A 27994-nucleotide genomic window follows, 5' to 3' on the forward strand; every position below is an offset into this window, starting at 1 on the left:
ATGCCCCTAAAGGAGTTTTATGAAAAGCATTGGGCATATGATAACCTATTTCCGGTATCTGGAGTGTTCCTTGCTTCTTTCTTGCCTATCAACAGTAGTATTGTCAGAATAGAGAGTTGCATCCATTCTGATGTCAGCACAGCAATCTGTCACGCTTGGGAATTATTTCCGATTGCTGCTGCTACATTCCATTGTGGACCCTGAAAAGACTGTACTTATGGTCAGGGGGGCTATCTGCAAAAACATGGAATGGGTTGTGGGGACTGCTGGAGGAGGAAAGAATCACCCAGAATTGAACGCAGCCTTATACTTGAATTGGGGTGATTCTCCCATCTTCTAAAGGAAGAACTGTAGCTCAGTGGTATAGCATCTGCTTTGGATGCAGAAGGTCCCAGGTTCATTCTCTTGACCTCTCCAGATAGGATTGGAGATAACCCTGTCTGAAACCCTGGGGTGTTGCTTCCAGTCAGCATAGGCAATACTAAACTGTTTGGATGCTTTGTATTACTTTGTATTAAGGAACTTCCTAAGTTCATAGCAACTCTCATGCTTTCCCTAAGGAGAGGTTCTTTGGGACGCTGCTATGCGGTGTGGATAGGCATTGAAAAATTCCCGAGCATGAGACTTCCTCATAGTTGTACTAGGTTGGATGCAACCCAGTATATCCTTGGTACTGCATTGCTTTATTTGCATGGCCTGTTCAAAATGAGAATGCTATCTATTGCCCTGGGTTTGGGATTACCTGCATAAGCAATGTTCTCTTAACTTATGCCACAGGTAAAATATCTTATATGCACTGTTTTCTATATCGGAACCACCTGTACCACCGGGGCCTGGTAGGGACCCCAAGATCTCCTGCAATGCTTTTGCAAAGTTTTTTGCAGATAAAATCGCTCAGATTCAGAAGGAGGTAGACTCCACCGTGGGAGCAGGGCCAGGGCGGGAGAGTGCTAGAGTTCTGTCTGGTCCTGTTATATGGGATCAATTCCAATCTGTTACCTCTGAGGATGTGGACAGGCTGCTTGGACGAGTGAAACCGACCACCTGTCTCCTTGATCCTTGCCCATCCTGGCTGATAAAAGCGAGCCGGGAAGTGCTGGGCGATGGGCTCTGCGGGGTGGTGAATGCTTCCCTCTGTGAGGGAGCCTTCCCAGACCCGCTGAAAGAGGCGGTCATTAAACCGCTTCTTAAAAAAACATCTTTAGACCCGGCCAATTTGGCCAACTATCGCCCAGTCTCAAATCTGCCATTCTTGGGCAAGGTGATTGAGCGGGTGGTTGCTGAACAACTCCAAGCACGCCTGGAGGAAACGGACCATTTGGATCCCTTCCAATCGGGATTCAGGCCTCACCATGGGACTGAAACTGCCTTGGTCGCGCTGGTTGATGATCTCCGGCGGGCTAGGGACAAAGGTGAGAGCTGTTTCCTAGTTCTGCTGGATCTCTCAGCGGCCTTTGACACCATCGACCATAACATCCTTCTGGACCGTCTAGAGGGGCTGGGAGCTGGGGGCACTGTCATACAGTGGTTCCGCTCCTTCCTCCTGGGCCGTGTCCAGAAAGTGGTGGTGGGGGGTGAGTGTTCAGACCCCTGGGCTCTCACTTGTGGGGTGCCTCAGGGTTCTGTCCTCTCCCCCATGCTTTTTAATATCTATATGAAGCCGCTGGGAGAGATCATCAGGGGGTTTGGACTGGGTGTTCATCAGTATGCAGATGACACCCAGCTCTACCTCTCCTTTAAATCAGAACCAGTGAAGGCAGTGAAGGTCCTGTGTGAGTGCCTGGAGGCGGTTGGAGGTTGGATGGCGGCTAACAGATTGAGGTTGAATCCTGACAAGACAGAAGTACTGTTTTTGGGGGACAGGAGGCGGGCAGGTGTGGAGGATTCCCTGGTCCTGAATGGGGTAACTGTGCCCCTGAAGGACCAGGTGCGCAGCCTGGGAGTCATTTTGGACTCACAGCTGTCCATGGAGGCGCAGGTTAACTCTGTGTCCAGGGCAGCTGTCTACCAGCTCCACCTGGTACGCAGGCTAAGACCCTACCTCCCCGCGGACTGTCTCGCCAGAGTGGTGCATGCTCTAGTTATCTCACGCTTGGACTACTGCAACGCGCTCTACGTGGGGCTACCTTTGAAGGTGACCCGGAAACTGCAATTAATCCAGAATGCGGCAGCTAGACTGGTGACTGGGAGTGGCCGCCGGGACCACATAACACCGGTTCTGAGAGATCTGCACTGGCTCCCAGTACGTTTCCGAGCACGATTCAAAGTGTTGGTCTGACCTTTAAAGCCCTAAACGGCCTCGGTCCTGTATACCTGAAGGAGCGTCTCCACCCCCATCGTTCAGCCCGGACACTGAGATCCAGTGCCGAGGGCCTTCTGGCGGTTCCGTCATTGCGAGAAGTGAGGCTACAGGGAACCAGACAGAGGGCCTTCTCGGTAGTGGCGCCCGCCCTGTGGAACGCCCTCCCATCAGATGTCAAAGAGATAAAGAATTACCTGACATTCAGAAAACATCTTAAGGCAGCCCTGTTCAGGGAAGTTTTTAATATGTAATGCTGTACTGTTTTTAACACTGATTGGGAGCCGCCCAGAGTGGCTGGGGAAACTCAGCCAGATGGGCGGGGTATAAATAATAAATAATTATTATTATTATTATTATTATTATTATTATTATTATTATTATTATTATTATATACTTAGTTTAGATAATATTTGGGTTCAGAGACCAAACTAAAAATTTATGAGCAGAGAAGCATTAACGTATGTCAATGGAAAACAAAATTCAAATGGTGAGCTGTTCTCTGGTGTATATTTGGTCATCTGCAGTCCAAATTTGTATTAAACCTGATCATTAAAATATTTGGCATTCTTGGCTCTTGAGCTTCTAGAACAAATATATTTAGGTCAGTTGTGTCCATATTGTTGATGCTGAAGGCTTGGAGCCTGGAACTTCCCGTTGCAGATAGCAAGCAAACATCTGCAGGCACATGGTATTTTCCATTTCCACAGCCACTTACAAGAGAGTCATGGTTGTGTATCTCTAATCTGCAAAAATGTGCCGTTCTTCATTTTGATATTACATGAATTTTGTTTGTGATTTCTCCTGAATTCTCTGAACTGCAAGCCATACTTTGAGTGGCATATCAAAGTTCTTTCGAGATTTTTCTGGAGCAAATTTCTTTTAAGCTCATTATTGAAATGTATGTTGAAGGAAATCAGTATAAATTTAAGGACTGGGAAGGTGTTAATAAAGAGTATTCAGAGAGGTTTTAAAAATATGAAGCCAAATAGTCAAATGGGGTGAATTCTTATCTCCAGGCACATCCAACAATTTTTGATTTGAGGCTTGGGAAGAATTGATAAAGTCAGAGTGGAAACTTGTAAATTTATTGATTACAGTAACCTGTTTTAACCTTCTTGTGGAATGGAAGTAAATATATTTTGGCGGCAATCTCTAGGCCCGAGTGCTCAGAATTTTAGCCATATTCTTTGTCAATAATAATTTTCAGACTTTTTGCTTGATCCTAAGCATTTGTGTCATCATCATTCTGTGACTCTAATTATACTCTTAATGCACGGTTCAGTGGGCTGCAATATTTTATAATGACCTGATCTACTCAATATCCTAAAAGAATCCGTTTCTAGTGCTTGCTGCTGTCACTTGAAATCTGTCATATCTCCAGCATTTGTCAGGTCTTAAAATGCTGGAGAACACCACTGAGTATGAAATGTACTTTTCTGCCGAATAACCTTAAATAATAGGTCAGTATTACTTTGAGGATACATTTTCTTTGAGGCAGTATAATGTTCTCCCCTGAATCCAAGTAATTCTCAAATAGTGTCTTGTTGGGATGGGATCTTGCATGCAAGGACATGGAGATCTTACTTTCAAATATGAGATCTCTGCACTTTTTCTACAATGAGCCAGATACACGGTCTTAATCCCACTTTGAGGGCCTCTGAATAATCTTAATAAAATAGAATAAAGGCTACAGTTCTCACAAGTGTAAAAATGTTTATTCTGGTCATTGGTTTTATCTTTTAAAGCAGCAGTTGTGTGTAAAGGCTTTTAAACAGAAATGTTTCTGTGAAGAAATGTCTAAGCTTTTATGCAGAGTTTTGTGCTCCAACATCAGGAAGCTTTTATTTTTTAAGGGAGGGGGGGTTAATTCAGGTCTTCAAAGACAAGCAGAGTCCAGATAGTGTTGAATTTGTGAGGCATTTCAATGAGCAATTGTGTTCTGTCCAAAAAGAGTTCTCTGTAGCACAATGGCTTGTGTTTTAACAGTGCATCAAATCTCATTAGCTTCAAAAATTATTTGGAACTCAGGAAAACTTTCTTTCCTTTGAAGACAGCTTCAAGACTAGGACCTGGGAGGCCAGGTTTCAGATCCCTAATTGGTCATGAAGCTCACTTGGTGACCTTCGACCAGTCACTGTCTCTCAGCACAGGGTGGTTGTGGGAATAAAATTAGGAGAGCAAGAACCATGTTCGCTGCCTTGAACTCCTTGGAGGAAAGGTGGGATATAAATGTAATAAAATGGGGGGGGGGATAAAGTTAATAATTCTGGGAATGCCAAATATGGATGGAGCCATGACCAAATCCTTATACCTGGGATTGCAATGCTGGGTGATAGAGCTGGACTAAATACAAAAACTAAATGGAATTCATGTTGCTTACCTTGCAATTTGTCAAATATCTTAAGTAATACTCAGTTTTTTTCCTAGGTTACTGCCATTGAACCCATAATTAACCATGGAGGAGCCAGCTTGACAACGCAGCACTTGCACCAGAGTCTCAGGTGGCTGTTCGGTGTGGCTGCTGTGGTTACAGATGTTGGGCATGTCCTCCTGATTGATCTATGTCTGGATGACTTATCATGTAGCCAGAATGAAATAGAGGCATCTGGTAAATTCAATTAATTTTTCCTTGTAATATTGCTTGATTATTGAAAAACAAGAGTTAAGTTTCCTACATAGTGACCTGATTTTCACACAATCCATGGTACGTCCAGCCAAAGCAGTTACTTTGAATGTCCAAATTCAGCCAATCAATCTAAATATAGTTGGTTTTCTGGCACCAAATTGTGATGTTAAGTTATGTTTTGTTGTTGGCTTGCAAACCATGAATTATTTAAACCATAATTTTGTATAATATCCAGATCCAGCAATCTTGCTTAACTTTCATTTGTTTGGCAATCTTGCTCCAGATGTTTGCCAAGCTGCAGAGACACTGGGGGTGGGGGGAGCAAAGCTTTGGAGAAGCAATACATGACTAGTTTCTTAATATGTGAGATGACTTTTGGATTGCTTAAATAATTTCACTGTAGTTGCCATGGATGGTGGGGCAGAACAGTAGGTTCACTGTATCAGTTCTCTAGGCTAGATGTTTGGATGAATGGATTTAGGCTTTCAGTTTTGTCTGCAGTAGAATAGTCAAGTCAGACTACGACTGACTTGAAGTTCATCTAAAGCATGTATAACCTTTGTTGGCACTGAAAGCACCTGGGAATCTTCTTTTGCATTCATGGGGAGGTATTTCCACAAATTTTGGTAGGCTTACTAAGCAAACACTTTTTGCTGCTGCTGAAACCTATGCCAAAATTAGGGGGCACGATACAGTGACCTTGTTTTTTCAAGAACCTAGCTAAAAGACAAAGTTTATTCTGGGATTGTTATATTGTGAACCTTCAGTTTGTGATATATGCTTATTCAGATATTGGAGCAGATATTGATGTGAACAAATTATCAAAAACTGTCTGTGTATTATGAAAAACGAACTAGAGGTATGCATCTAGAGTTAGACTATATATAATAATGGCTGGATCTTCAATTTGACATATATGGAAAAACAAATGAACTAATGAATAAATACAGTTCTGACAAATGAAAAACAAAATAAATAATACAGTATGAATGAGAAGTAATGGGATAGGGAACATTTTACATGTACATTCCTCAACTGAACTAATTGTGTAGTGGCTGCTTGACACTCTGAACCAACATTTTAAAGGCTAGCTACTTTAAAGCATGGCATTGTGTGTTTGTGTTGCATACTTTCATATACAGATCTAGAAGTCATCACTGGAATCCCTCCTGAAATCCCCCAAATAAGGGAAGCTATAACAAGGAAAGGTCGCCATCTTTGTTTCCAGTTATTGAACCCATCAGGAACTCCTGTGACTACTCTTTCATACATACACAGGAGCAACCAGTTAGTTGTGGGGTTTTCTGATGGATATCTCTCACTGTGGAATATGAAAAGTTTGAAGAAAGAGTGAGTATATGTATCTGAAAAGTGCAGTATTTCATTAATGAAATAAACTGAATGGATGTGTTGATAGTTTGTGTACTGATCATAAAATATTGGATTATGGAATAAAAGTACATCAGTTAGATGCATATTCAATACAAAACAAAAAGCGGTTAAGTTACTTGCATAACAATCAATGGATTTACACAGTTTTATCCACCTACCTTTCTCCTCTACCCATTTAGATACCACTCCCAGTTAGAAGGAGGTAGAATTCCTGTCTACACTGTTACTTTTCAAGAACCTGAAAATGATCCTCGCAATTGTTGCTACTTGTGGGCTGTTCAGTCAACACAAGAAAGGTAGGTATAGGCATTCTGACAAATTTAGAAAATAGTAGCTGGCTATTGGCAAGATAATCAATCGTATGTAAGTTAAGTCTTAACTTATATTGCTTGCATCGCTTTGCTTATTCCTGCATGGTCAATCTTGTTCTACATTCTAGTACCTAATCTTCTGGTCAGAATGAAATCCTTTACCAAAGCCTTCTGTAGCAAGCGTAAGGAACTTTTAATGCTTGAGAGCTGCATTGTCTCTTGACCCAACCATCTGGGGGGGGGGGCTGCTTGCCAACAGTAACAGAGGCCAAAATAAGAGTGGTTGTGATAATCTCACTCTCCTGCTATCAAGAGCTCACGCAGTACAGATTCTCATTGCTCCCTTCCCCAAGATTTTAAAAGTGGGATGATCTTTATGGAGACTACAGCAGGAAAGGGAAGAGGTAACCCTTCCATTTGCACCAGTAAAAAGCTGTTTTCAAAGTTAGTTGCAGTATCGGGGGCTGTTTTTGCCAGGTGGTAACAGTACACAGAGGGGTTAAATCCACCCCTAGCTATTAAATAGACCCCCCTGTCACAATTAGGCTTGAAAAAAACATTTGTATGGCTTCAGAGGTTGTAACCAGCCCCACAGGTCTCTGTTCCCCACCCATGTTCTGTAATAACTATTTTCAAAGCAGAAGTAAATTGAAATACAAGTCCAGAATTAAGGTCTTGGTAACAAAAGCTAGGGACCTTCCATGGTAAGATTCATGTGTTTGACTTCTGCCTGTGAAATATGATAAAATAATTTGATGGTGATTGAAAAGAATAATTATTTTGGAAACTGGATTCAAAATGTTTAGCTAAATCTGTGAATCTTGCAGAAAATATTTAGAATCATTTAATAATGAATGATTCATCATAGTTACTGAGAACCTGTATACTAGGAAAGTTGGATTTGTTACAAATTGAATACTACAGTCTTTGCGGAATGTTTTAGACACTACTTTAGATTTTAAGTGTTCCAGTGATAATATGCCTGATTCTTGATTGCTATGGGGATGTAAAAGTGCCTGCAGATCTCTCTTGCATGCAAGGGTTTCCCATCAATTCATTGGAATGAATCTATGTGCTTAACGAAATGTTCGTACAGATTAGACTGGACTATTTCTATGCATATGTCACAGAGGCCATGCCAATATAGGCATGTCACGAGCAAACTAGGAGGCTATGGTTTGAAAGTTAACAAATTCTGTTAAAGCTTACTAAAGTTTACTGTGATAAAAAATAATAGGTTTATTTTCAGGTTGGCTATGGTTATATAACAGTACTTAGTTGGTTACATAACAATACTTAGTTTAATAACTGCTTACAAATGGTTCTGTTGCTTTAAAGAGGTGTCTGTAGACTTGCTGTTGTTTCTACCTTTGTACAAAACCACTATCCAATTACCTCTACTCCATTTACACTGCAGGTTGTTTTAGAGGGCTTTAAAAATTTGTCTAATCAGAGTTCTCTTTGCTACAGTTGCATAACAAAGTTTTTCAGCAGTTTTTCTGGTCAGAGACTTGGCATTTCTTCTGGTTTAAAGCATAACATTAAGAATATTTATTATATAGCAGCTGTGTTTTAAAATATTCTATAGTAACTATATTAAGTAGTATTACCTGACAAATAACAAAGGTGCCTAGGTTTTATACTAAACTCTTAACTTGTTTCTTTCTAGTGAAGGGGATATTGTTAGTTTACATCTACTGCAGTTGGCTTTCAGTGACAGAAGGCGTTTGGCATCAGGACAAATCATGTATGAGGTAAAGTATTTGTATATACTAAAATTCAATACTGCTTTACTTGAACTGGTGTTCTCTAAAACTACAACTGGGTTCTAAATATGTAGTCCACCCGTAATCTTGCTAATAGGGAATACTTTAGATTTTAAGATTTTACTCCATTCATCTCAGAGATTAGATAGTATTTATTACTGTGCTACAGATGTACAAATATGTAGAGATGTCCTAATGGCACTGATAAAATTGATGTAATCAGTTTGAGTCTAGTTTCAACACTCTCTCTCTCTCATTTTCAGAAGACATTTCCTCAGATTTTATTCTTAAATGTTCACTACATTTGCTCGTTAATAATGTAGTTAACAAATCTGGAGTGTGCTTGCACTACTGAGTTTGCATTCTTAAAAAATGAAATGATAAAATGAAACTTGTATGCACAGTAACATCATGCAGTTCACTTAAAAATAGGTGTAAATTAGCTTTCTTACCTGCCACCCACTGTCAGTGTTCCTGGCATTGAATATATAAGAAGCCAAATATGTGAAAAATAATCCTTAGGATACTACCCAAAGGTGTATGTAGTCAGTTAGACTGCATGAAATTGAACTCATTGCACGAGCCAAAGACTTTTCTTTTGGTGAACAGCTTCCAGACTTAAGGCACCTGTAAAGAACAAACACGTGGAAGCAGTTTCAGTGATCTCTTTATAGTGATTTGAATTGTCTGTAACAATGCTTCATATAAATGATCAACTTGTCCTGCATGCAAAAGTCATTACTTCTGTTCTAGTTTGTTTGAGGCTCAGGTACTGTCATAAAAAGCCAAAACAAATTCCTGGATTTATCTACTTGTGTTTTGAGCAGGTATTTTTATTGCCTGTCACTCACTGACTGTATGAGATCTGGGTTTTGTTTTTTAACAGTGCCCCAAGCGTTCTGGCTAGCTTAAAAAGAACTTTCATGCTTGTGTTTTATTTCTTCCCCCAGGCTTAATTCCTCAGATGCTTCCTAGTTTGTCATGTGCTTCGACATCCTGTCATTATAAAGTGATTTTTTTCTTGGGTTTGCCTCTTTTAATATTGCTTTAATTTAAACATAATACTGTTATATTCATATACTACAGCTCAAGCACAGTTTGCCTAACAAATTGACATGAATTCATATGGTCTGTTGAAACCTCACAGAAAGGTCTAACTTTGATTAAGTATTGCTTCAGACTTGACACCTCTAAGAATATATAGCAAATTTCACTGAGTGAAATTCCGGGGTTGGTCATACTAGGAATAGACCCTATTTATTTCAGTGGGTGGATTCTGAATGACTTATATTGGCTGTCTCAAACTGTTTCTATTTCATGGAATGCTGCAGTGTGTACCTTCATTATAACAGGTATGTTTTACAGGATATGAGAACTTATACAATCAGAGCTCCACTTTCTGAGACAGGATATTTTTGTCCCTAAAGCAACTCTGAACATCAACTTTTTATTTAAAATACCCACATAGGATAGCTTTCCTGGAGAACCTTTTCATTGTTGAAATGCTCCTGCAGGCTATTCTCATAATTAAATATGCTTCTAGTGCTTAGTGGAACCAGTTTTGTCTTTGACATCCTTTCAAAAAATGTGAAAATTGTCAACATGTATAACCGAATCAAAAAGACTGCTACTGGCATCAGTCTTTCCCTCCTTTTTGTGCACTTTACCTTATATTACCCTCACTCTTCTGTGTCATAATTGGGATATTAATTTTAAGCATTCCTTTTTTATTAAAACAGAATTTCTTAATATCTTACTAACCTGTAGACTGCACATTGTCTTAACGTGATTACTTTCTTCCCCCTCAGGGTTTAGAATACTGTGAAGAAAGGTACAGCCTAGACCTCACAGGTGGAGTTTTCTCTTTAAGAGGGCAGACTAGCAACACCAAATTGATCGGTTGTCAAACAGTAGAGAAATTTCGAAGCCATGTTGACAGAGAAGATGGTATTAATGAAGGTTGGTACATCAAACATTAAAAAAACTTACCATTAGAACTAAGAATGAGAACATGCTGTGTAAAAACCTCCTAATTCTGCATTGAGTATTCTGTGATAAATAACATTTTGGTTAATAATTTCAGTGCTGTATCAACAAATAATGATAAAGTAAAGGTTTCTGAACTGCTGCTCTTGAGCTGTATTTGTGTAATTGGTAGCTTCCAGCACTTTTATAGTAGTACCATCTCTTTCTTCCTCCTAGTCATATCACCTGATACAAGTGTATCAATCTTCAGCTGGCAAGTAAACACATATGGTCAAGGCAATCCATCTACCTATTTAGGTATATTTGACATAAATCGCTGGTATCATGCTCAAATGCCAGATTCATTAAGGTAAGAAATGGCAGCTTCTCTTCATAGATTTTCAGAAATAATATCTAATATGTTAACAGCTTGTCTAAGTATTTTTTTGGTCTGCTTTCTCAAGGCCTGGGGAATTTCTACACAATTGCCCCTATTTTGCATTATGGTCCCTGGATGCTGTAGTGAGCATGACTTCTCCACATCACATTCTGGATGTCTTGGTACATGAGCGAAGCTTAAGTCGTGGTGTACCTCCTTCGTATCCTCCACCTGAACAATTTTTTAACCCAAGCACCTACAACTTTGGTATGTGTACCATCAATTACTTCTACAGGAACATGTTCAGTAAGACATTCAAAGATTAAATTTGTATTCTGTGTATCATTTCTAGCAATTAGGACTGCCACTACTTGAAGGGAATGTCTAGATGATTTGTTAGGCAAAAAATGCACAGCCCTTGCTCTATTGCAGGCAGTCCAAATGTCAGTTTGAGGGGAAAGCATTTTTTCTTCATTTCGTTTTTGGTATTTTTAAGGTAGAAAAATCCAGGTTTTTCCCCAGCTAACAACACATTGCTGCACTTTCATATGGAATTGGTTGTCTTAGTGTCACAGGGTACTTATTGGTTGTTACCAATAATATCATTGGTGGAAAACGTGAACTCTTCTGTATAGTGGCTGTATAACTTATGTGTTTTTATATTGTGAACTGCACTAGTATTTTATAACTTTCCCTGCACTATTTTAGAAAAGGCATTCATGTAGTCTGTATGTAGGCAAATGGGAGAAGTGAGATAGTTGAAGATGCAATCAGACTTAAGGAGGGGCCTTACTGAACATGAGCTGTGCCTGCCTCTGTTCTGCATATAATAAGCAGAGGTCCTTACGTAGTTGAGAGCTTCTGCTCCAAAGTTCGACACCCTTTCAGTCTCTCACCCAGCATATAGGCTGCAAGCACACCTACACATTTCTAACCAATCTCTCTACAAAATAGTTAATCTGTATTGCTCTTGGATCTCTTCCACAATTTGTGTCATAAATCGTATCTAGAGAAAAGCTTGGAAGTTGTCAGAATAGGAAGCAAATAAGGAACTTGTCATACCTTTCAGCTAATTGAGCATTATACCTATTTAATGTTGCTGGTATCAATATAATCTAATGAAATTCTCTATACTTTAGATGCCACTTGTTTGCTGAACACTGGGGTTGTTCATGTCACTTGCACAGGATTTCAAAAGGATGTAAGTTTTAATTCTCTGTTGCTCTCATTATGATGTTTTCCTGTTCACATTTTTACTAATTTTGGCAGTCAGCAGCATATAACATTTGGTAGAAGTAAGTTCGACCATGGCAGTTTTATTCTAATGTGTCTGAGAATGTTCACCGAAAGCAAGCAAAGGCCTTCCCAATCAAAAGTCAGATTGTGATTACCTGATTGTACTATACACATTTATCAGAAGCATTCAATTCTGGTATTCAATTCTGCACTTAATAATGACTTGGAATGAAGGTCAGTGAACTGAAACTGAATCCTGAGAAGGCAGTGTATGTAGGTAGCTCTCATCTCTCACTAACTGGTATTCAGGCAGGTTTTTTTCTTCCCCTTAAAGACCAGATACGCAATTGATACTAGTTGATCCATAATTACCACATGAGGCTCAGGTGGCCTTGGTTGCCTAGAGCACCTTTTATCTCTTTTAGTGCTTTTGCCAACCTTGGCTATTTTTGCAGCAGGATAGCTTTGTCATGGTGATACACACTTTGGTTACCCTCTGAGTGGGATTACGGTTATGTGTTATATGCGTGGCTGTCCTTCAACATGATCCAGAAGCTTCAGTTGGTGGAAAAATCCAGCTGGTACAGCTAGGGTGGCCCATATTATACCTGTTGTGAAAGAATTTTAGTGGTTGCCTATTCAGCTCTGGGTCCAATTTAAAGGCTGGTCCTTACCTTCAAAACCCTAAATAGGGACCCAGACACCTGAGGGGACTGCTTCTTCCCATACCAGCCTGCTCATGACTTAAGACTGACCTGTTTGCCCAGGGATTTTAAATAGAATTTTAGTTGAAACTGCCTTTTGTTGTTGTTTAGCTTTATGCGTTTAGCCTGAATTTTTAAAAAGAAATGCTGTACTGTATTTATATGTTTTGTGAATTTTCATACTTCTGCACATTGCCCCTGGAAGATGATGGGTAGATGAGTAACAGAATGCATAAGAGTGCTTTATGCAGAAGAGGCAAGCAGTCCTGCTTCGTAATAGGGTTTTCCTGATGCATTCTTCCCTCTAACCTTGAAAGGCTATTCAAGGAGACCCTCCACTGTGAAAGTTTATGTAAGTTGTAGGTGGAATAGAAAACAAGTACCCTGTGTCTATGTGTACTCAGAGTGCTTTCCATGCATGCACAAGGTTCTTTGGATTCCAGTCCCCAGGTAGTTCTAGTTGTATCCAGTATATCTCTTAACAACAGTAGTACATAGGTTCAACAGTGAGCAACACCCTGAGTACAGACCAATTAAATGTCCATGAATCTCTATGGAGTGCTGCCAAAATGGTACTCAAGAGCAGTAACACACAGTCCTGCAAAAAAGTTCACAGAAGTTCCTGGCTCCAAGATTCTTACTAGCCTTCCTATCCACAGAAAGAAAACAATGAATTCTATAAATCTTCCCTTTATGGTTATAGGAAAAAGTGATAAGTATAACTACTACTCATCAGCCTTTGTTTTGGCAGCAAGTGCTTAATTTTTTTATGACTTGTGTTTTGCAGTTTACTGCTGACAGCTTAATTTTTGCTGTCTTAATAAATAGTGTTTTGTTATTTACAGACATTGCATTTCTTAAAAAAATTTGGTGGTTCCTTAAATGAAGCCATTCCTGATAGTTATAACAGATGTCTTGTCGCTGGCTTGCTTTCTCCAAGATTTATCGATGTACAGCCTTCAAGTCTGAGCCAGGTATGTCCATGACAAATACGGAAAAGAAACTGTAGTGTTTTCACAATGCCTCTCTTTTTAAACACCCAAATCTAGTTAAATTCAGATATTGTTCCTGATCTAGGCATGCATGAAAGTAGGCTTAAATGTGTGCACTCAGGACTCATTTTAATTAACTTTCTGGATCATTTGGTGATGCACATCCTTTTCTGACCAGTACAGTGGTACCTCGGGTTAAGTACTTAATTTGTTCTGCAGGTCCGTTCTTAACCTGAAACTGTTCTTAACCTGAAGCACCACTTTAGCTAAAGGGGCCTCCCGCTGCTGCTGCACTGCCAGAGCATGATTTCTGTTCTCATCCTGAAGCAAAGTTCTTAACCCGAGGTACTATTTCTGGGTTCGCGGAGTCTGTAACCTGAAGCATATGTAACCTGAAGCATATGTAACCCGAAGTACCACTGTATTGTATAGTATTCATGACTTTAACATCTGCATAAAAACTTTATAAATGGGGCCCTGCCACAAAATGTTATGAAGGGAAGCACTTAATTTTCGAGATTCCAGATTTCTCCATATCTATGGGCTAGAGACACATTTTCAAATAGCTTTTCAGTGTAAACCAAGAACTGACCTATCCAGACACTGTGAGGATCCTTTTGATATCTGTTTTTCTCCCTTTTTCATCTTTTCCCAGTCACATTCCTCCATTCCAGGGGTCCTTTACCTTTACCTTTACATGTACCTGTACCTGTTATAAGCATGAGAATACTTGAATCAGCATTAGGAGTGATCAATGCATTTTTATTACTATTTTGTTTCAGGAAGAGCAATTTGAAGCTGTCTTGTCAGCTGCTATCCAAACTAGTTCCTTAGGACTTCTCACTAGCTTCATCAAACAGTGGACCTCTGAAGGTAAATAAAGCCTTACAATTTGATTAAAATTTCCTCTAGCACGTAAAACTTATTATCATAACTTCTGCTCTTTTCTTTCTTTCTAAGAGCAACCAGATTCTGCTCCTAATTTGCGCTTTGTTCTTGAATGGACATGGAATAAAGTGGTTAGCACTAAGGAAGACTTTGTTCGACTATGTAAGTAGTATGATTTGGTGGTATGAAAGTTTCTGTTGAGCATATTTAGTAAATGGGCTGGGTTACTTGTTCATCTAGTGATAAGGGAAAGCATGTTTAAACTCACTTCAAACTAATATTGTCATAATTTTTTGTCTTTGTTTTAAAAGGTGTCCCACTATTTGATGGGTCATCTAACTTTATTGGTCCACAAACTCTACAGTCTTTGCAGCACTGCGAGTTACTTCTTAGCAACCTTAGCACTGTTTTGAGCTGTTTTGTAATGGAAGCACAAGAACTCACAGAAAAAGGTGTGTAAATGAGATCCAATCTAAGGTGCACATTTTATGTAACTTTCTAATGAATAGGAATGTTATCCCCCCCTTCCTGTAAGGCAGTTTATGTATGTGTATTTACAGCTATTTTAAATTTCATCTCCTTGGTGAAGAGAGAGGGCCTCTATTTTTAAATTTTATTTTAAAAATAATAACTGGTGTCTGCAAAATCATAGGATGTTTATACCAAAAAGATTAAAGGAAAGCTTTTTCAGAATTTCTAGACTTTTAATTCTGGGTCTTGAACTTCTAATACAGTTGGCTTGGTATCTTTTTATGGCTGTATTTCGGATGGGAGTAGTATGTTTTAAAATCAGTCTGGAGGAAAGTAGAACCAGAATTGACGACTCTGTTCACCAAGATGCGAGAAGGAATGCATACCCAAGTAGACTGTTAATCTACCAAGTAGATAGACGATGACAGTTTGTCATAGTAACAGTTTACCAGTGAATGATGTGCTGTGATCTATCAGTGCTCTCAAAAGGATGCATTGTGCTTAAAAGCTGACACAACTTTGTTGCTTTATTTTCAGGCATTACAGATCTGACAAATAAGCAGGTTGTAACCAGTCTCCTTTCACTGTATGTGCAAGTGGTCATCTGGTTCTGCCGATCCAACCTTCTTCCAGAAAGTTTAGGTAAGCCTTTAAAAATCGTATTTCAGTTCTCGGACACAACTCAGTTGCATCAAAATAACCTGAAACATGAACAAGCCTATCTTTAATTCTAATCCCATTGGCTAAAATTTGACTAATACAGCATTTATATTTTTCAGTGATTTGAGTAGTCAAGTGGCTTGCAAAGGCAATTTTCAAAAATGTGGTAACACTGGTAGTTTCTCTGCTTCAGTAGAGTTCAGCTGTTTTCAACAACAACAACAACAACAACAACAACAACATTTTATTATTTATACCCTGCCCATCTGGCTGGGTTTCCTCAGCCACTCTTGGCGGTTCCCAACAGAATATTAAAAATAGAATCAAACATTAAAAACTTTCCTAAACAGGGCTGCCTTCAGATGTCTTCTAAAAGTCAGATAATTGCTTATTTCCTTGACATCTGATGGGAGGGTGTCCCACAGGGCGGGTGCTGCTATCGAGAAGGCCCTCTGCCTGGTTCCTTGTAACCTCACTTTTTGCAGTGAGGGAACCGCCGGAAGGCCGTCAGCGCTGGACCTCAGTGTCCGGGCTGAACGATGGGGGTGGAGATGCTCCTTCAGGTATAATGGGCCGAGACTGTTTGTTCTCAAAATGCAGAGACGATCATTTCTATGTGTTCTGTTTTTAGTTGTTTTCATTTAACAATGTTTTTAAAATGAGCATTTCTCTCTTGTTGGTAGATGAAGATATGCAGTTGTCAAAACCATTCTATAATTACCAGCATATACAACATTTTTATGCTGGGTGTCGTCAGAAGCTGGAACGTTTATCAAGGTAATCTCTTAGTAAATGAAGTTTCAAATTACGTCATAGCCTATGGGTTTTCATTATCAGGGAGATAAGCACCAAGGTGTAGGCAGGATTGCTTAAGGGACTTGCTTGCACTTCAAAAATTGCAAAACGTTTGCCTATGGACACTCATTGTTTGCAAAATGTTTATATAAATATTACTTCTACGAGCACTACAACTGCAGTTTTTGTTCTTCCCTTCTCTTGTATTGTCGAACTGTAAGCTGTTCTGTCAGGATCTGTTGTAGCATGTAATAAAAATCTATGCCTAATAAAATCCAGCTGCTTCCTATATTCAGGAAAGCTTAAATTGGTTTTAATGGCTTTACAGAAGGAACGTCTACAGTCAGAGTGAGCAGCCTCAGGCCAGGGGACCAAATACATTCCTCCACTGTGTATGACACTTGGGACTCTTCCTAGCCAGATGCCCTCTCCCAAGCTATAGCCTTCCCTGACCCTGATTCAAATGCCACTTGAATGTTCTCTTTGACTGAAACGTGTCCTTGAACTCTGAGGATACCTATTGCTTGCCTAGATGGATGAATAGGGCATGTGTCTGTTTGTGCATAGAAACTAGGCTACTTTACTAAGGTAAAATTAGCATTCATTCTCCCACCCACTTTTTCCTCTGGTCCCACCCACCACTGACATTCAGCTCCCAGAAGGTTATACAGAAGGGAATGTCACTGTCAGGCTGAAAGGTTTCCTACAGAGATCCCTGTTCCAATGAATTCAAGTTTTCAAATTTTGTTTCAGATTTCTCGCTCTCTGTGAGAGAAATCTAAATTGCACAGTCATTTAATAGAAATGGTAAATATGCTTTCAACATCTGGGAAATAAGTTTTTTTAAAAAAACAACTTTTTTTATTTGTAGAGGCAAATGGAACCCTGATTGTTTGATGATTGATGGATTGATTTCCCAGTTAGGCCATTCCGTAGTGAAGTTGTGGCAGAGAGATGATGGAGGAACAGGAAAATACCCTCCTCCTACATTACATGTAAGTATGATTGGAGAAGATTTTCTAATATTTTAACAAATGGAATACTGTACCTGACTCAGTGTGTTCTGCATTATAGGCACTACTTGATCTCTACTTACTGGAAAATATTGAAGATCTCTACAAGCATGCAACTGTATCCTTTCAAAGACTTCAATATAATGTTGTCTTTAAAATACATCATACAGAGAATAGCCTTTTATTGGCAATTCATGAATGTGTAGAATTTAAGGCGTATGATGAAGAAAACTTAGGATGTCCAAAAGCAAGGAATTGCAAAAAAAGAGCAGTATCTGCCATCTCATGGACTTAGAGAATAGCAACCTGAGGACTGTGCTACAATGTGAAGAACAGAACCACCAGTCCTATCACTTGTGCATGTATTGCACACCATAACCAAGGATCTCAAATTACTAAACTAAATCATTATTTAAAATTTTTACAGTTTTAGCTTTTTCTACTCCCCTCATATAAATTAATTGTATATATTTTTTTTTGGGACCTCATAATTTTCACATAACCATAAACATAATCTGTTTCTTGAAAGATAACCTTTTTACATAAACTGATTCGATGAATCTTATTGGAATAACATTGAGTTGATTCTCTTTCCCCACCCCACCCCCAGCTTTTTATGTTGGACACTTTACTCTGCATTTCTCTTACTCTGGTGAGAAACCCTCAGATCTCCCAGACCTCAGTCTGAACCACAGAGGAATTTATAAAGCAAGCATGCCATCTTGCTGTGCTGCAAGTGTAGCTCCTTTTAAGTCTTTCTGAGGCTCAGTTCGTTGTTTAGGGGGGAGGTGCAAGTGTTTGTCTTTGTAGTTTCACTTGGCTGCTAATCCTCAGCACAGTGTCATAGGCAATAAATAAGCATAGTGACCTGGGTTGGTTGCATCAACAAATTTTGTTTGGTTATCAAGGTGATGCAAAATGCACAGACCTCCAGTTGGACACTGTATATAAAATTTAAATATTTGGTAAATCTCTTTGTTACAGGCAGCATCCTAATTCTTTAGATATCTCTTAATTTTTTTGCTTCATTTTTTGTCAGCTACCTATGTCAAGCATTGCTTACCTCTAGCATTTTTCTCCATTGTAATGCAAGTTCTTGTTGTTAAATAATTGCTGCATTCCAAAAAAATTGTGGGATATTTGTATATGTTAAATCATACTGTTATGCAGCACTGTATTCTCTCAGTCACGATGTCTGTTACAAATACATCTACTTTACTTAAGCATAAGGTTATAGTTAAAAGAAGTGTAAGCAAAATGAAAATAACAGCTACTGCTGTTCCACAAGGGCTTTCACTGGAACTCATGCAGTTTTCGAACAGGTTCCCTAGCAGTTTGCATGCTTCAACTCAAATAAGTGGTTGAGCAAACAAGAATATACTTGGGCTTTGGTTATTCTCATGCAAATTACCAACATAAGATATTAATTATTGGAGACAAAAAAACCAAAGGAAGAAGCTGCAGGAAAGATGGTTTTATGTTGTACAATGTGTCTGTTCTAGCACGTCATAGAAAACAAACTCAAATAATGATTGCCCTTAATATTTATAATTAGACAATTTATTTACTGTTGGACATCATGCATTCCTGTCCAAACAAGGCTGATACTTCAGTGGGCTCCTTCCCAACCGCATTTGCAATTCCTATAGGTCTGGTTAACTTAATCCAAGGTTTTTGGTGTTTGGATCACAATGACTTTGAGGTGGGTATATAAAGTGATAATTCATTGGTCTGTCTAGCTCAGTGGCAGTGGCTGTTCAGGATTTCAGACGGGGTCTCTCACGGCCTTAGCTGGAGATGTTGAGAATTGAACCTGGGAACTTTTGCATGCAAAGCAGATAGTCTGACACTGAGCTATGGCCCTTGTTCAATTTAATGGCATACTAATTGAATAAAATTATGATGCTTTCTGGTGCAATGGTTTCTGTATTAGCTCTCTATTCAGGATTATAGTGGGCTGATGCTGCCAGTATCTTATTGGTGTTGCAGCAGTGTGGGACATGACTATTACCCTGGCAACAGTCCCTTTCAGTGTAGATGGGGAAAGAATTAGAAATCACCTGGCTTTGAGCTGTCAGTTCTCAGCATCACTGCACTAGCTATACTAACACTAACATTAACTGACCTGCTTACAATGTCTTGTTTAACTTGCTTTAGTGGGAGCACAACTAACTGGTGGCTCTATAGGACAGATCTTGCTGTCCTATAGAATTGGTGTATATGTTGAATTCCATAATTTCATTTCAGTGTAGAAAACTGTTTAGCAGAAAATAGATTGAAACTGCACGGGAGGTTTCTGAATATTGTCTTGGACTCTTGCAGAATTCCCTGACCTATCTGTTTCATCCAGCTACAATCAAATTGCCTTGGCAGCACATAAGGATAATTCAGTTCTTGATGTGTCAAGGAGAGCACAGGCGAGCCCTCCGATACATACAAACAATGAAGCCATCATTGATGAGCAACAGTGAAGTAACACTTCACCTTACTGTCTTGCTGTTTAACAGGTGAAAAAAGTGCAGCATTTATTTTTACTCTTTGTGATATCACTGTATTCAAGAAGAAAAATGTTCCCCAGTTGATAAGATACTAATACTCATTTTTATGGTATTGGCGTGCTTTTTAATTAATAAAATAAAATAAATGCCATGATATGTATTGGATGAACACCTACACCCTTGGCACATCTGTAATACTAGTTTTTAATGTTTTTTAATGCAATTTTTCCTGTAGCAGAAATATCTGTCACAACATTAATCTACTTTTCAAAAAATGATTGCAGTTGTATGGTGGAAGCTTGGAGTGTCCTGCGGCAGCATTCTACTCGGTTAAATGTAGAAGATATGCTTAAACAAGTATACGAAACCTGTCAGGGGCTGGGACTGATGGAAGATTTGCTAAAGCTACCATTCACAGAAACTGAACAGGTAATCTTGGGGATGAATAACTTCTGAAAGTACAATTCTACACCAAAAAGTGATTGGAAATCTCGTTGACACTATGTGCATGTGTGTTTGCATAATTAGACCCTTATTGCTCCAGAAAAGGAAGCTTAATATTCTAAATCCTTTTTCCCCCTTAGGAGTGTCTGGAGAAGTTCTTGAGGACAAGCGCTGGTGTTAACAATCATGAGTTCCTCTTAGTTCATCATCTTCAGCGTGCCAACTACGTTCCTGCGCTACAGCTGAATCAATCACTGAAAGCTAATCTCATGGTAAGCCTTAATATTTTTTAATTGATTCCATTTATGAATTGCTTCCCTTAAAATCTCAGGTGGGTTGAGGAGTGGCATGGAATGGCTGGAAGTCTGAACCACAGCACTCCATGCACAGCATTTTGTTTCAGGGCCCATTTATTTAAAGTTAATAGTGATGGAAACACTGAACTAGGGAGGGCATTCCACAACCAGGGAACCACCACTGGAAAGGCCATGTCACAGGTCAGCATCAACTACCACCAAGGCCTCACCTGCCAATTTTGGGGGCTGAAATTTTTGATAGGTACTTGGGTCCCAAGCCATTTAGGGCTTTATATGCTAGTGCTAACACCTCAAAATTGTTCTGGTAGCTCACTAATCTCCAATGCCATGTTTTCGGGATTGGTGTTAAGTGGTCTCTTCAGAGTGCCCTGCTTGCAGCTATATTCTGCACTAGCTGTATCCTCCAGATTGTCTTCAAGGACAGGCCCACATAGGGTACATTACAGTACAGGAGGTTACTAGAGCATAGACAACTGAGACCAGGCTGTCTCAGTCCATGAATATCGGTTGCTGGTGGACCAGCCTAAGCTTGAGCATACTAGCCACAGAAGGCACTTGAGACTCCATTGAGAAGTTTGAATCCAAATTACAAACCTGGTCCTTCAGTGGAGCAACTTATCCAAGAACACAGGATGTACACATATCTCGCGGACATGGAAACCACCCACCCACAACACTTCCTCCTTATCAGGACTGGTCCCCATTCACTCCATCATTGTTTCCAGACACCTGACCAACACCTTCACAGCCTCTCCTGGTTCTGATGGAATGGAGAGAGAGAATTGTGTGTCATCAGCATGCTGATGACACCTTTCTCCAAATGCACAGAGGACAGCTCTGATCTAACTGGTCCCCCACCCCTGCAGAGGGAGTCATTCACAGTTAATACAAACCTCATCAGGGTTTGTATTGCCATATTTTTCAAGTTTAAAATTGGGGGTCGTCTTATGGCGTTTCCGTGCGCTGCTCTGGTTTCTCCAGAAGCGGCTTAGTCATTCTGGCCACAAGACCCGGAAAAACTGTCTGCGGACAACGCCAGCTCCCTCGGCCTGTAAAGTGAGATGAGCAGTGCAACCCCAGAGTTGTCTACAATTGGACTTAACTGTCAGGGGTCCTTTGCCTTTTTTATATATATAGTTTGCATAGTGTACTGTTGATCTATTAATATTGGTCAGAAAAATCTTCCTGTCCAGCTTTAAGAGCCCATGAATAAGCAGTTCTATACAGTTTGACTGTGAAACTGCCTCTCCTAACCCTGGGTTTACTATTTCATATATTTCTGTAAAATATTAACTTAAATTCCTCTTATCACTCCTTTCTTAAACAGAATGATCGCGATCCCCGCTGGCGAGAGAGATCAGTTGCCAGAAATTCCATATTAGACCAGTATGGGAAAGTTCTACCCAGAGTACAAAGGAAGCTTGCTGTAGAGCGAGCCAAGCCTTACCACTTGCCAACTTCACTACGGCGGGAAAGTAAGTGTTTTCAGTGTGTTGTGGTAAAACCTTTCAAAACTTGCTTTAAGTGTTTAATGCTGTTTTTCCTCTTTTTTTTAAGTTTTAAGACCAAAGCCACTGTCAACAGTTGCAAAGAAAGTTACTGCAGGAAATGTCGTCACAAAAGCAACATTAATCAATAATGTACTGTCCAAAATTGGAGAGGTGTGGGTGGGAACTGAACAGAGAAACAAGTCGTTGCAAAATGATATGTAAGTATTCGTTTTGTTGTTGTAGGAAATTACCTCATCTTAAGTTGCCCGGTACTAAAATAGGAGCTGTCCATATTCTTCACTTGCTTTCCATTGCCCATAATGAATAGCCTGGTGTTGATATTATTACAAAAGTGTTAATTTTAGGGTATAAACTTTGACAGATACCAGGGCCCCACCATTACGTAACATACTAAGCAGTGTGCTGCTCTTTTATAATAGTTTTGTAGGAAAAGCAGGGGGAATAAAGTTGAGCCAAAAGAGTTGAAAAGGCAGCAACTCATTGCTTAACCTTTGCTTTCTCACCCAAACTTGAACATTATTACCTGGCTTCTGACTGACTGTGTGCTTTATTTTTTCCTCTTCTGGAAGACAGTACTTGTACATCTAGTGGTTTTCATGAGCTTGTCACTCTTGTGTTTTCAAATCCTAGAACTGAAGAACAACCACCTACAGTGGATTCTTGCACTGACACAGAGATACCAGATCCATTTGTTGGGACACCAGCAACTAAGTCTTTAAGAAAATGCTCCAGGTAAAATTTTTCAATAGGTGTTTGTATCCTTTGGGTGCTTTTCAGTCCTGTTGAAAACATCAGTTGTAATGAGTGGAAATCTGTTTTGACAGTTGCCTTGAATTATATATTTTTTACGTGGGCCTTTTTTAAAATGGAAGTATATTCTCAAAAAAGCTGCTTCTTTCTTTTAATTACTAAACTAAAATGACAGGTAAGCTGTGATAATTTATTGATAAAAGCATAAAGCAACTTCAGATTTTAAAATCAGAAAAGCCTAGATGAGTCATAGTGGTAGGGCAGGGATGGCTAAAATATCCTCCTGTTTATGGCAACACCATTTTACATTTGCATTCTGTTTGTTAATACAACTTAATTCTTAAACATTTTGAAATGTTTGCAGATTGCTTGACTTGGTGGTCCAGCCTATTCCTCTTGATTCACCTTCCCTTCGAAGCAATCTGCACATGTCGCCAAGGGCTTCTGCATCCTGTATGCTTTCTAGTCCATTGCATTCCAGCCCTCGATGCTCCCTATACAAGAGCAGTAGAAGAGCACCTGAATTAAAGCTCCTAGAAACTCCTCTGGTTGTTAGGGTATGTAGAATTGTGAAGGTTTCATGAACTTGTTTGATGCAGAGGCTGAAGTGCCGTGTAATTAGTGGGTTCTGCCTCCCATTTTGACGTGTTTCCTCCTCTTCTTAGAGAGCTAAAGCTTTGACATCTACATCTTCCTCTGGCTTTCCTGGTTTTACTCCTCAATCTATTTTGAGATCCAGCCTTCGGACTACTCCTTTAGCTACTCCAACTGCATCTCCAGGAAGGTCTATCACACCCCCTCTGCGTGCAAAAGAAACAAAAATATCATTTATGGAAGAAAGCAAAGCTTCAGGATGGACTGCTGGGGTAGGTTGGAAGAAACAGATGCTGGAAAGTAGAGCGTTTTGAGCCATATTCAGACAAGTTGATAGTTGTGCAAAGGACCTTAATTTTCTGCTTACCTTTTGGCAAGGTGGGCTTTAGTTAAATCTGGTTTATATATATGCATACATTGTGCATTTTAGGTTCATCTTTGTAAGTCACTTTGAATTTAACTTTTCTGGAATGAAGTATAAATAATAAAACAGCAGCAACAATAATAATAATGATGATGTGGGTGATTGGGTTCGTTTCCAGGTCTGCTGACACCCATGCATTTACTGTCCTATTCCAATGATGACCAAATGTGTAGAGCCAACACATACAGGCATAAGAGTCCCTTAATATACCATTTGTTACTGAGTTTCTTCCTGGAGCTTTAAAACTGCATTTTGTGTACTTTGATGCATGCTAATTCCCAGGCCTATAGCCTCTTTTGCAGTCTTCTATGTTTTCTAAGTTAACATTTTTAATTCAGGACGCCCACATCATGTTCTCATGGCTGTATCTGCATTCCAGATAAGAGGTAAAGGACCCCTGAACGGTTAAGTCCAGTCAAAGGTGACTATGGGATTGCGGCACTCATCGCGCTTTCAGGCCAATGGAGCTGGCGTTTGTCCACAGACAGCTTCCTGGGCCATGTGGCCAGCATGACTAAACTGCTTCTGGCGCAACAGAACACCATGACTTGCAATGGCATGTTTTCAAACTGCTAGACTGGCAGGAGCTGGGATAGAGCAATGGGAGCTCACCCTGTTGCGGAGATTCGTGGGTGGCGCTGTGGTCTAAACCACTGAACCTCTTGGGCTTGCCCATCAGAAGGTTGGTGGGTCAAATCCCTGCGATGGGGTGAGCTCCTGTTGCTCTGTCCCAGCTGCTGCCAACCTAACAGTTCGAAAGTATGCCACTGCAAATAGATAAATAGGTACCACTACGGTGGGAAGGTAAACAGCATTTCCATGAGCTCTGGTTTCCGTCATGGTGTTCCGTTGTGCCAGAAGTGGTTTAGTCATGCTGGTCACATGACCCAAAAGGCTGTCTGTGGACAAACGCCAGCTCCCTTGGCCTGAAAGTGAGATGAGCGCCACAACCGCATAGTCACCATTGACTCTACTTAACCGTCCAGGAGTCCTTTACCTTTACCATTCCAGATGTGCAAAGCCCTTGTATGCATGTGTGGATTGGTCAATGAATTTTAGTAGCTGGAGCCTGCTTGTTCAAAAATGCACGTCTCCATCTTTAGAAGTAAAAACATCGACTATTTGGATCAGAGAGTTCAGGGTTTGCCTTCTGAATCAACGCATTGAATGGTCAGAATTTTCTGCTCACTGGGGAAATGGTATTGCTTGTTTTAACTTGGACTGTTTTTTTTAAGATGACAGATAGTAAAACAAAACACAACACAGTTTCATCTGAATGCATTATTGAAGCTCACATGGAAGATATGTGGTCTAAGACTAGAGAAACTCCTGCCTTTTCAATATGCAGTCTTCAGGAAGACTATGAAGAAGCGGGCTTGTCGTCAGAATGCGTACCAGGCAATGATTTGAATAAAGCTGAACCTTCCAAAGAAACTAGTTATGGTTCTGTAAAGTCAGATCAAACTACTTCAGATTATCAAGATGCAAAATCGCCAGGTGACAACAGTGATTCCTTCAGAATCTCTCAGCCAGCAGGTTTCTCTCCTGAAGATCTTGTAAACATACAAGGCTCAGCTGAGAGAGAAAGCAGTGAGGCAGTAGCAAGGGATCCTTCGCAAATGGAACAGCAAACACCAACAGATGGAGAACAGTCGGCTGGTATGTGATCTACAGATATGCAAATGAATTAATAAGAAAAAGGGCATGCTGTAACATAGGAGAGATCCAACTAATCCAGCATTGGTTCTCCAACACTGCTAAAATAGATCCTCAAACTCCCAAATAGAGCATGATGGAGATAGCCAAAACACAGCCACCATATTTGGAAACAGTACATCTGGCAGATACTGGAAAGGGGTGTGTGTGGAGAAATTGTCTATGATTCCCTCTAATAGCAAACTCAGGTGGCTGATGACACATCAATTTGGCAAAGAAACAGTGGCTTTATATATTTGGGGGCCATCCAAGGTATGCAGAAGTATAACAGTTTGTGAATCACAAGAAGAGGGTGGGGGTGTGGACTGCCAAACAAGAACCTATGAGATTAAAGATTACTGGTGGCAGTTAAGCTTACAAAAAGGAAATAGAGGCAGCAAAAATTGTGGTTGGTGATAGCCAAGCCAAAATTGTAAATTCTTGCTACTAAAATCAAGACTTAAATTAGTTTTTAGAAATCAGCATGAAGGATGCAACCTGTCTGTTTGTTTATGGGTTCTTCCATTCATAGGACTACCTGAAAGAGAAGGTGAAGACTATGGCTCACTTCCTGAGGATGAAGTATTTGTGATGCATCACTTAAATGCTATTCCTGACACTACGGTCTCTTCTATGCCATCTAATGAAAGGTGAACATGTCAAGTACATCTTTAAAAAACAACAACCCAGATTTAGCATGCTTCATACCTTTTACATTTTTTTGCATTCAGTTTCTTGAGTACTGTGATTATGATATATTTATGATATATTTATTAGTGAAAAAAGGGACACAGCTGGAGCGCCATTTCACAGCCTTGATTGTAGTGTTTGTTTTCTGTGACCAACTATCTCCCAAACAGCATGCTGATAGTTGCAAGCTTCTATTTTGATCCCCTGATAATTTCAGTAGATTGACAAATTGCAGTATCTATTGTTCAGCTTGCTTGCTTTCTCTCTCTCTCTCTACCATATGTTCAGCACATGAGAAGCACTAGACAGAGGGTTTACATAGAACTCTGCACAAAGCTTTGTCCCACCCACCTGTCAATCGTATGACATCATAATGGCAATTGGGTCTTTGACCGTAATAATATGAAATTATGATGATTGATATGTGAGTTATCCTATCCACGTGTCCAGGTTTGCCTGTACATGGTGGGAATAGATAAGGATCTGACCTACTGGGAAAAACGGTTTCCTACTCTAGTCAGTTCTTTTCATGTCCCACTCTAAGGCAGGAATTGACAATTTGCCACACAGAGGAAAACTTTTTTTTCCTTAGACAGTAGTGTGCATTTGGATTTTGCATAGCAACTGCCCTGAGTGAAGTGTACTCAGAGGAATATGCATAGGATAATATGCACATTAATACTGAGAATGGTTAATAAAACAAACAGGGAAAGTAAAAAATTGACTTTAGTTAGCCACATCATCAGAACTGTATAATTTGCATATAACAAAGGGGTAGATTCCAGACTTTTCCACAGAACTGGCTTTGCAGTTTCTCTTGCAGTACAGTTCAGTAATAATCGGAATGGTTTAAGGTATTTGTTGACAAAAATGTGTTAGTAGCTTTCATAAAACTCACTTTATTTAAAAACTGTAAGTGAAACTGTCCCTTACTTTCTTCTTATAAAGTCAAACAAATGTCCTAGAGCCCAGCATGCTGCCATTGTTGGAAAACAACCAGCTCCTTGATGAAGCAAGTCCCCAAGCTTTGGAGCCATTAGGAACAGATGCTGAATGTATGTATATTTGAATAATCGAGCAAATTTTCAAATGATCAGATAGACAAGGGAAATAATATTGAAAAGCTTGAAGTTGTGTGACTTGATTCTCACTGTGTACCTTTGATGCATGTGTGCTAAAATCTTCTTAGCCTGGTATATTTACTTTATGTTAAAATAGTAATTTCTGAACTGTTCAAGATACCATTTGTTATTAAATAAAATGTTTAATTATAAGTATATACCTCAAAAACATTTCCTATACTTATTAAGATCTGTGCTTCACATTCTGCAGTGCTGCTGTATAATTTGGTATACTCTACAGTGGGGGAAGTGATAAGCCTCCAAGTCCTGTACAAACTTAAAATTAGGCTGTAATTGGAAATCTGGGTATGCTTTTATTTTATTTAAAAAGGACTTGGGAGTCATTCTAAGCTATTAAATTAACTTTGAACTAAAGCACTACTGTCTTATAAGCCAATTAAAGTTGCAGATTGGGACGACCTTTTAGCATATGATACGTTTTCGCAAAAG

General features: G+C 39.7%; 1 protein-coding gene across 3 annotated transcripts in view; it reads left to right on the forward strand.

The window, feature by feature from the left end:
• The window catches only part of AHCTF1 (AT-hook containing transcription factor 1), a 51424-nt gene that overhangs the window by 15406 nt on the left and 8024 nt on the right, over nt 1–27994 (forward strand). For all 3 annotated transcript variants that reach the window (XM_081905775.1, XM_081905773.1, XM_081905774.1), the window contains exons 4-31: nt 4730–4910; nt 6071–6278; nt 6500–6616; nt 8301–8385; nt 10206–10356; nt 10600–10732; nt 10827–11008; nt 11881–11942; nt 13527–13655; nt 14456–14546; nt 14634–14723; nt 14873–15013; nt 15570–15674; nt 16376–16469; nt 17359–17482; nt 17562–17618; nt 19056–19202; nt 19823–20007; nt 20283–20427; nt 20583–20714; nt 22087–22234; nt 22317–22467; nt 22901–23002; nt 23385–23577; nt 23686–23886; nt 25274–25697; nt 26266–26383; nt 27372–27478. In XM_081905775.1, coding sequence (XP_081761901.1) covers nt 4730–4910; nt 6071–6278; nt 6500–6616; nt 8301–8385; nt 10206–10356; nt 10600–10732; nt 10827–11008; nt 11881–11942; nt 13527–13655; nt 14456–14546; nt 14634–14723; nt 14873–15013; nt 15570–15674; nt 16376–16469; nt 17359–17482; nt 17562–17618; nt 19056–19202; nt 19823–20007; nt 20283–20427; nt 20583–20714; nt 22087–22234; nt 22317–22467; nt 22901–23002; nt 23385–23577; nt 23686–23886; nt 25274–25697; nt 26266–26383; nt 27372–27478 — 4003 coding nt within the window. The remainder of the gene's footprint in view (nt 1–4729; nt 4911–6070; nt 6279–6499; nt 6617–8300; nt 8386–10205; nt 10357–10599; nt 10733–10826; nt 11009–11880; nt 11943–13526; nt 13656–14455; nt 14547–14633; nt 14724–14872; nt 15014–15569; nt 15675–16375; nt 16470–17358; nt 17483–17561; nt 17619–19055; nt 19203–19822; nt 20008–20282; nt 20428–20582; nt 20715–22086; nt 22235–22316; nt 22468–22900; nt 23003–23384; nt 23578–23685; nt 23887–25273; nt 25698–26265; nt 26384–27371; nt 27479–27994) is intronic.

Source organism: Podarcis melisellensis (assembly GCF_964234715.1).
Source record: "Podarcis melisellensis genome assembly, chromosome: 3".
Lineage (NCBI taxonomy): Eukaryota > Metazoa > Chordata > Lepidosauria > Squamata > Lacertidae > Podarcis > Podarcis melisellensis.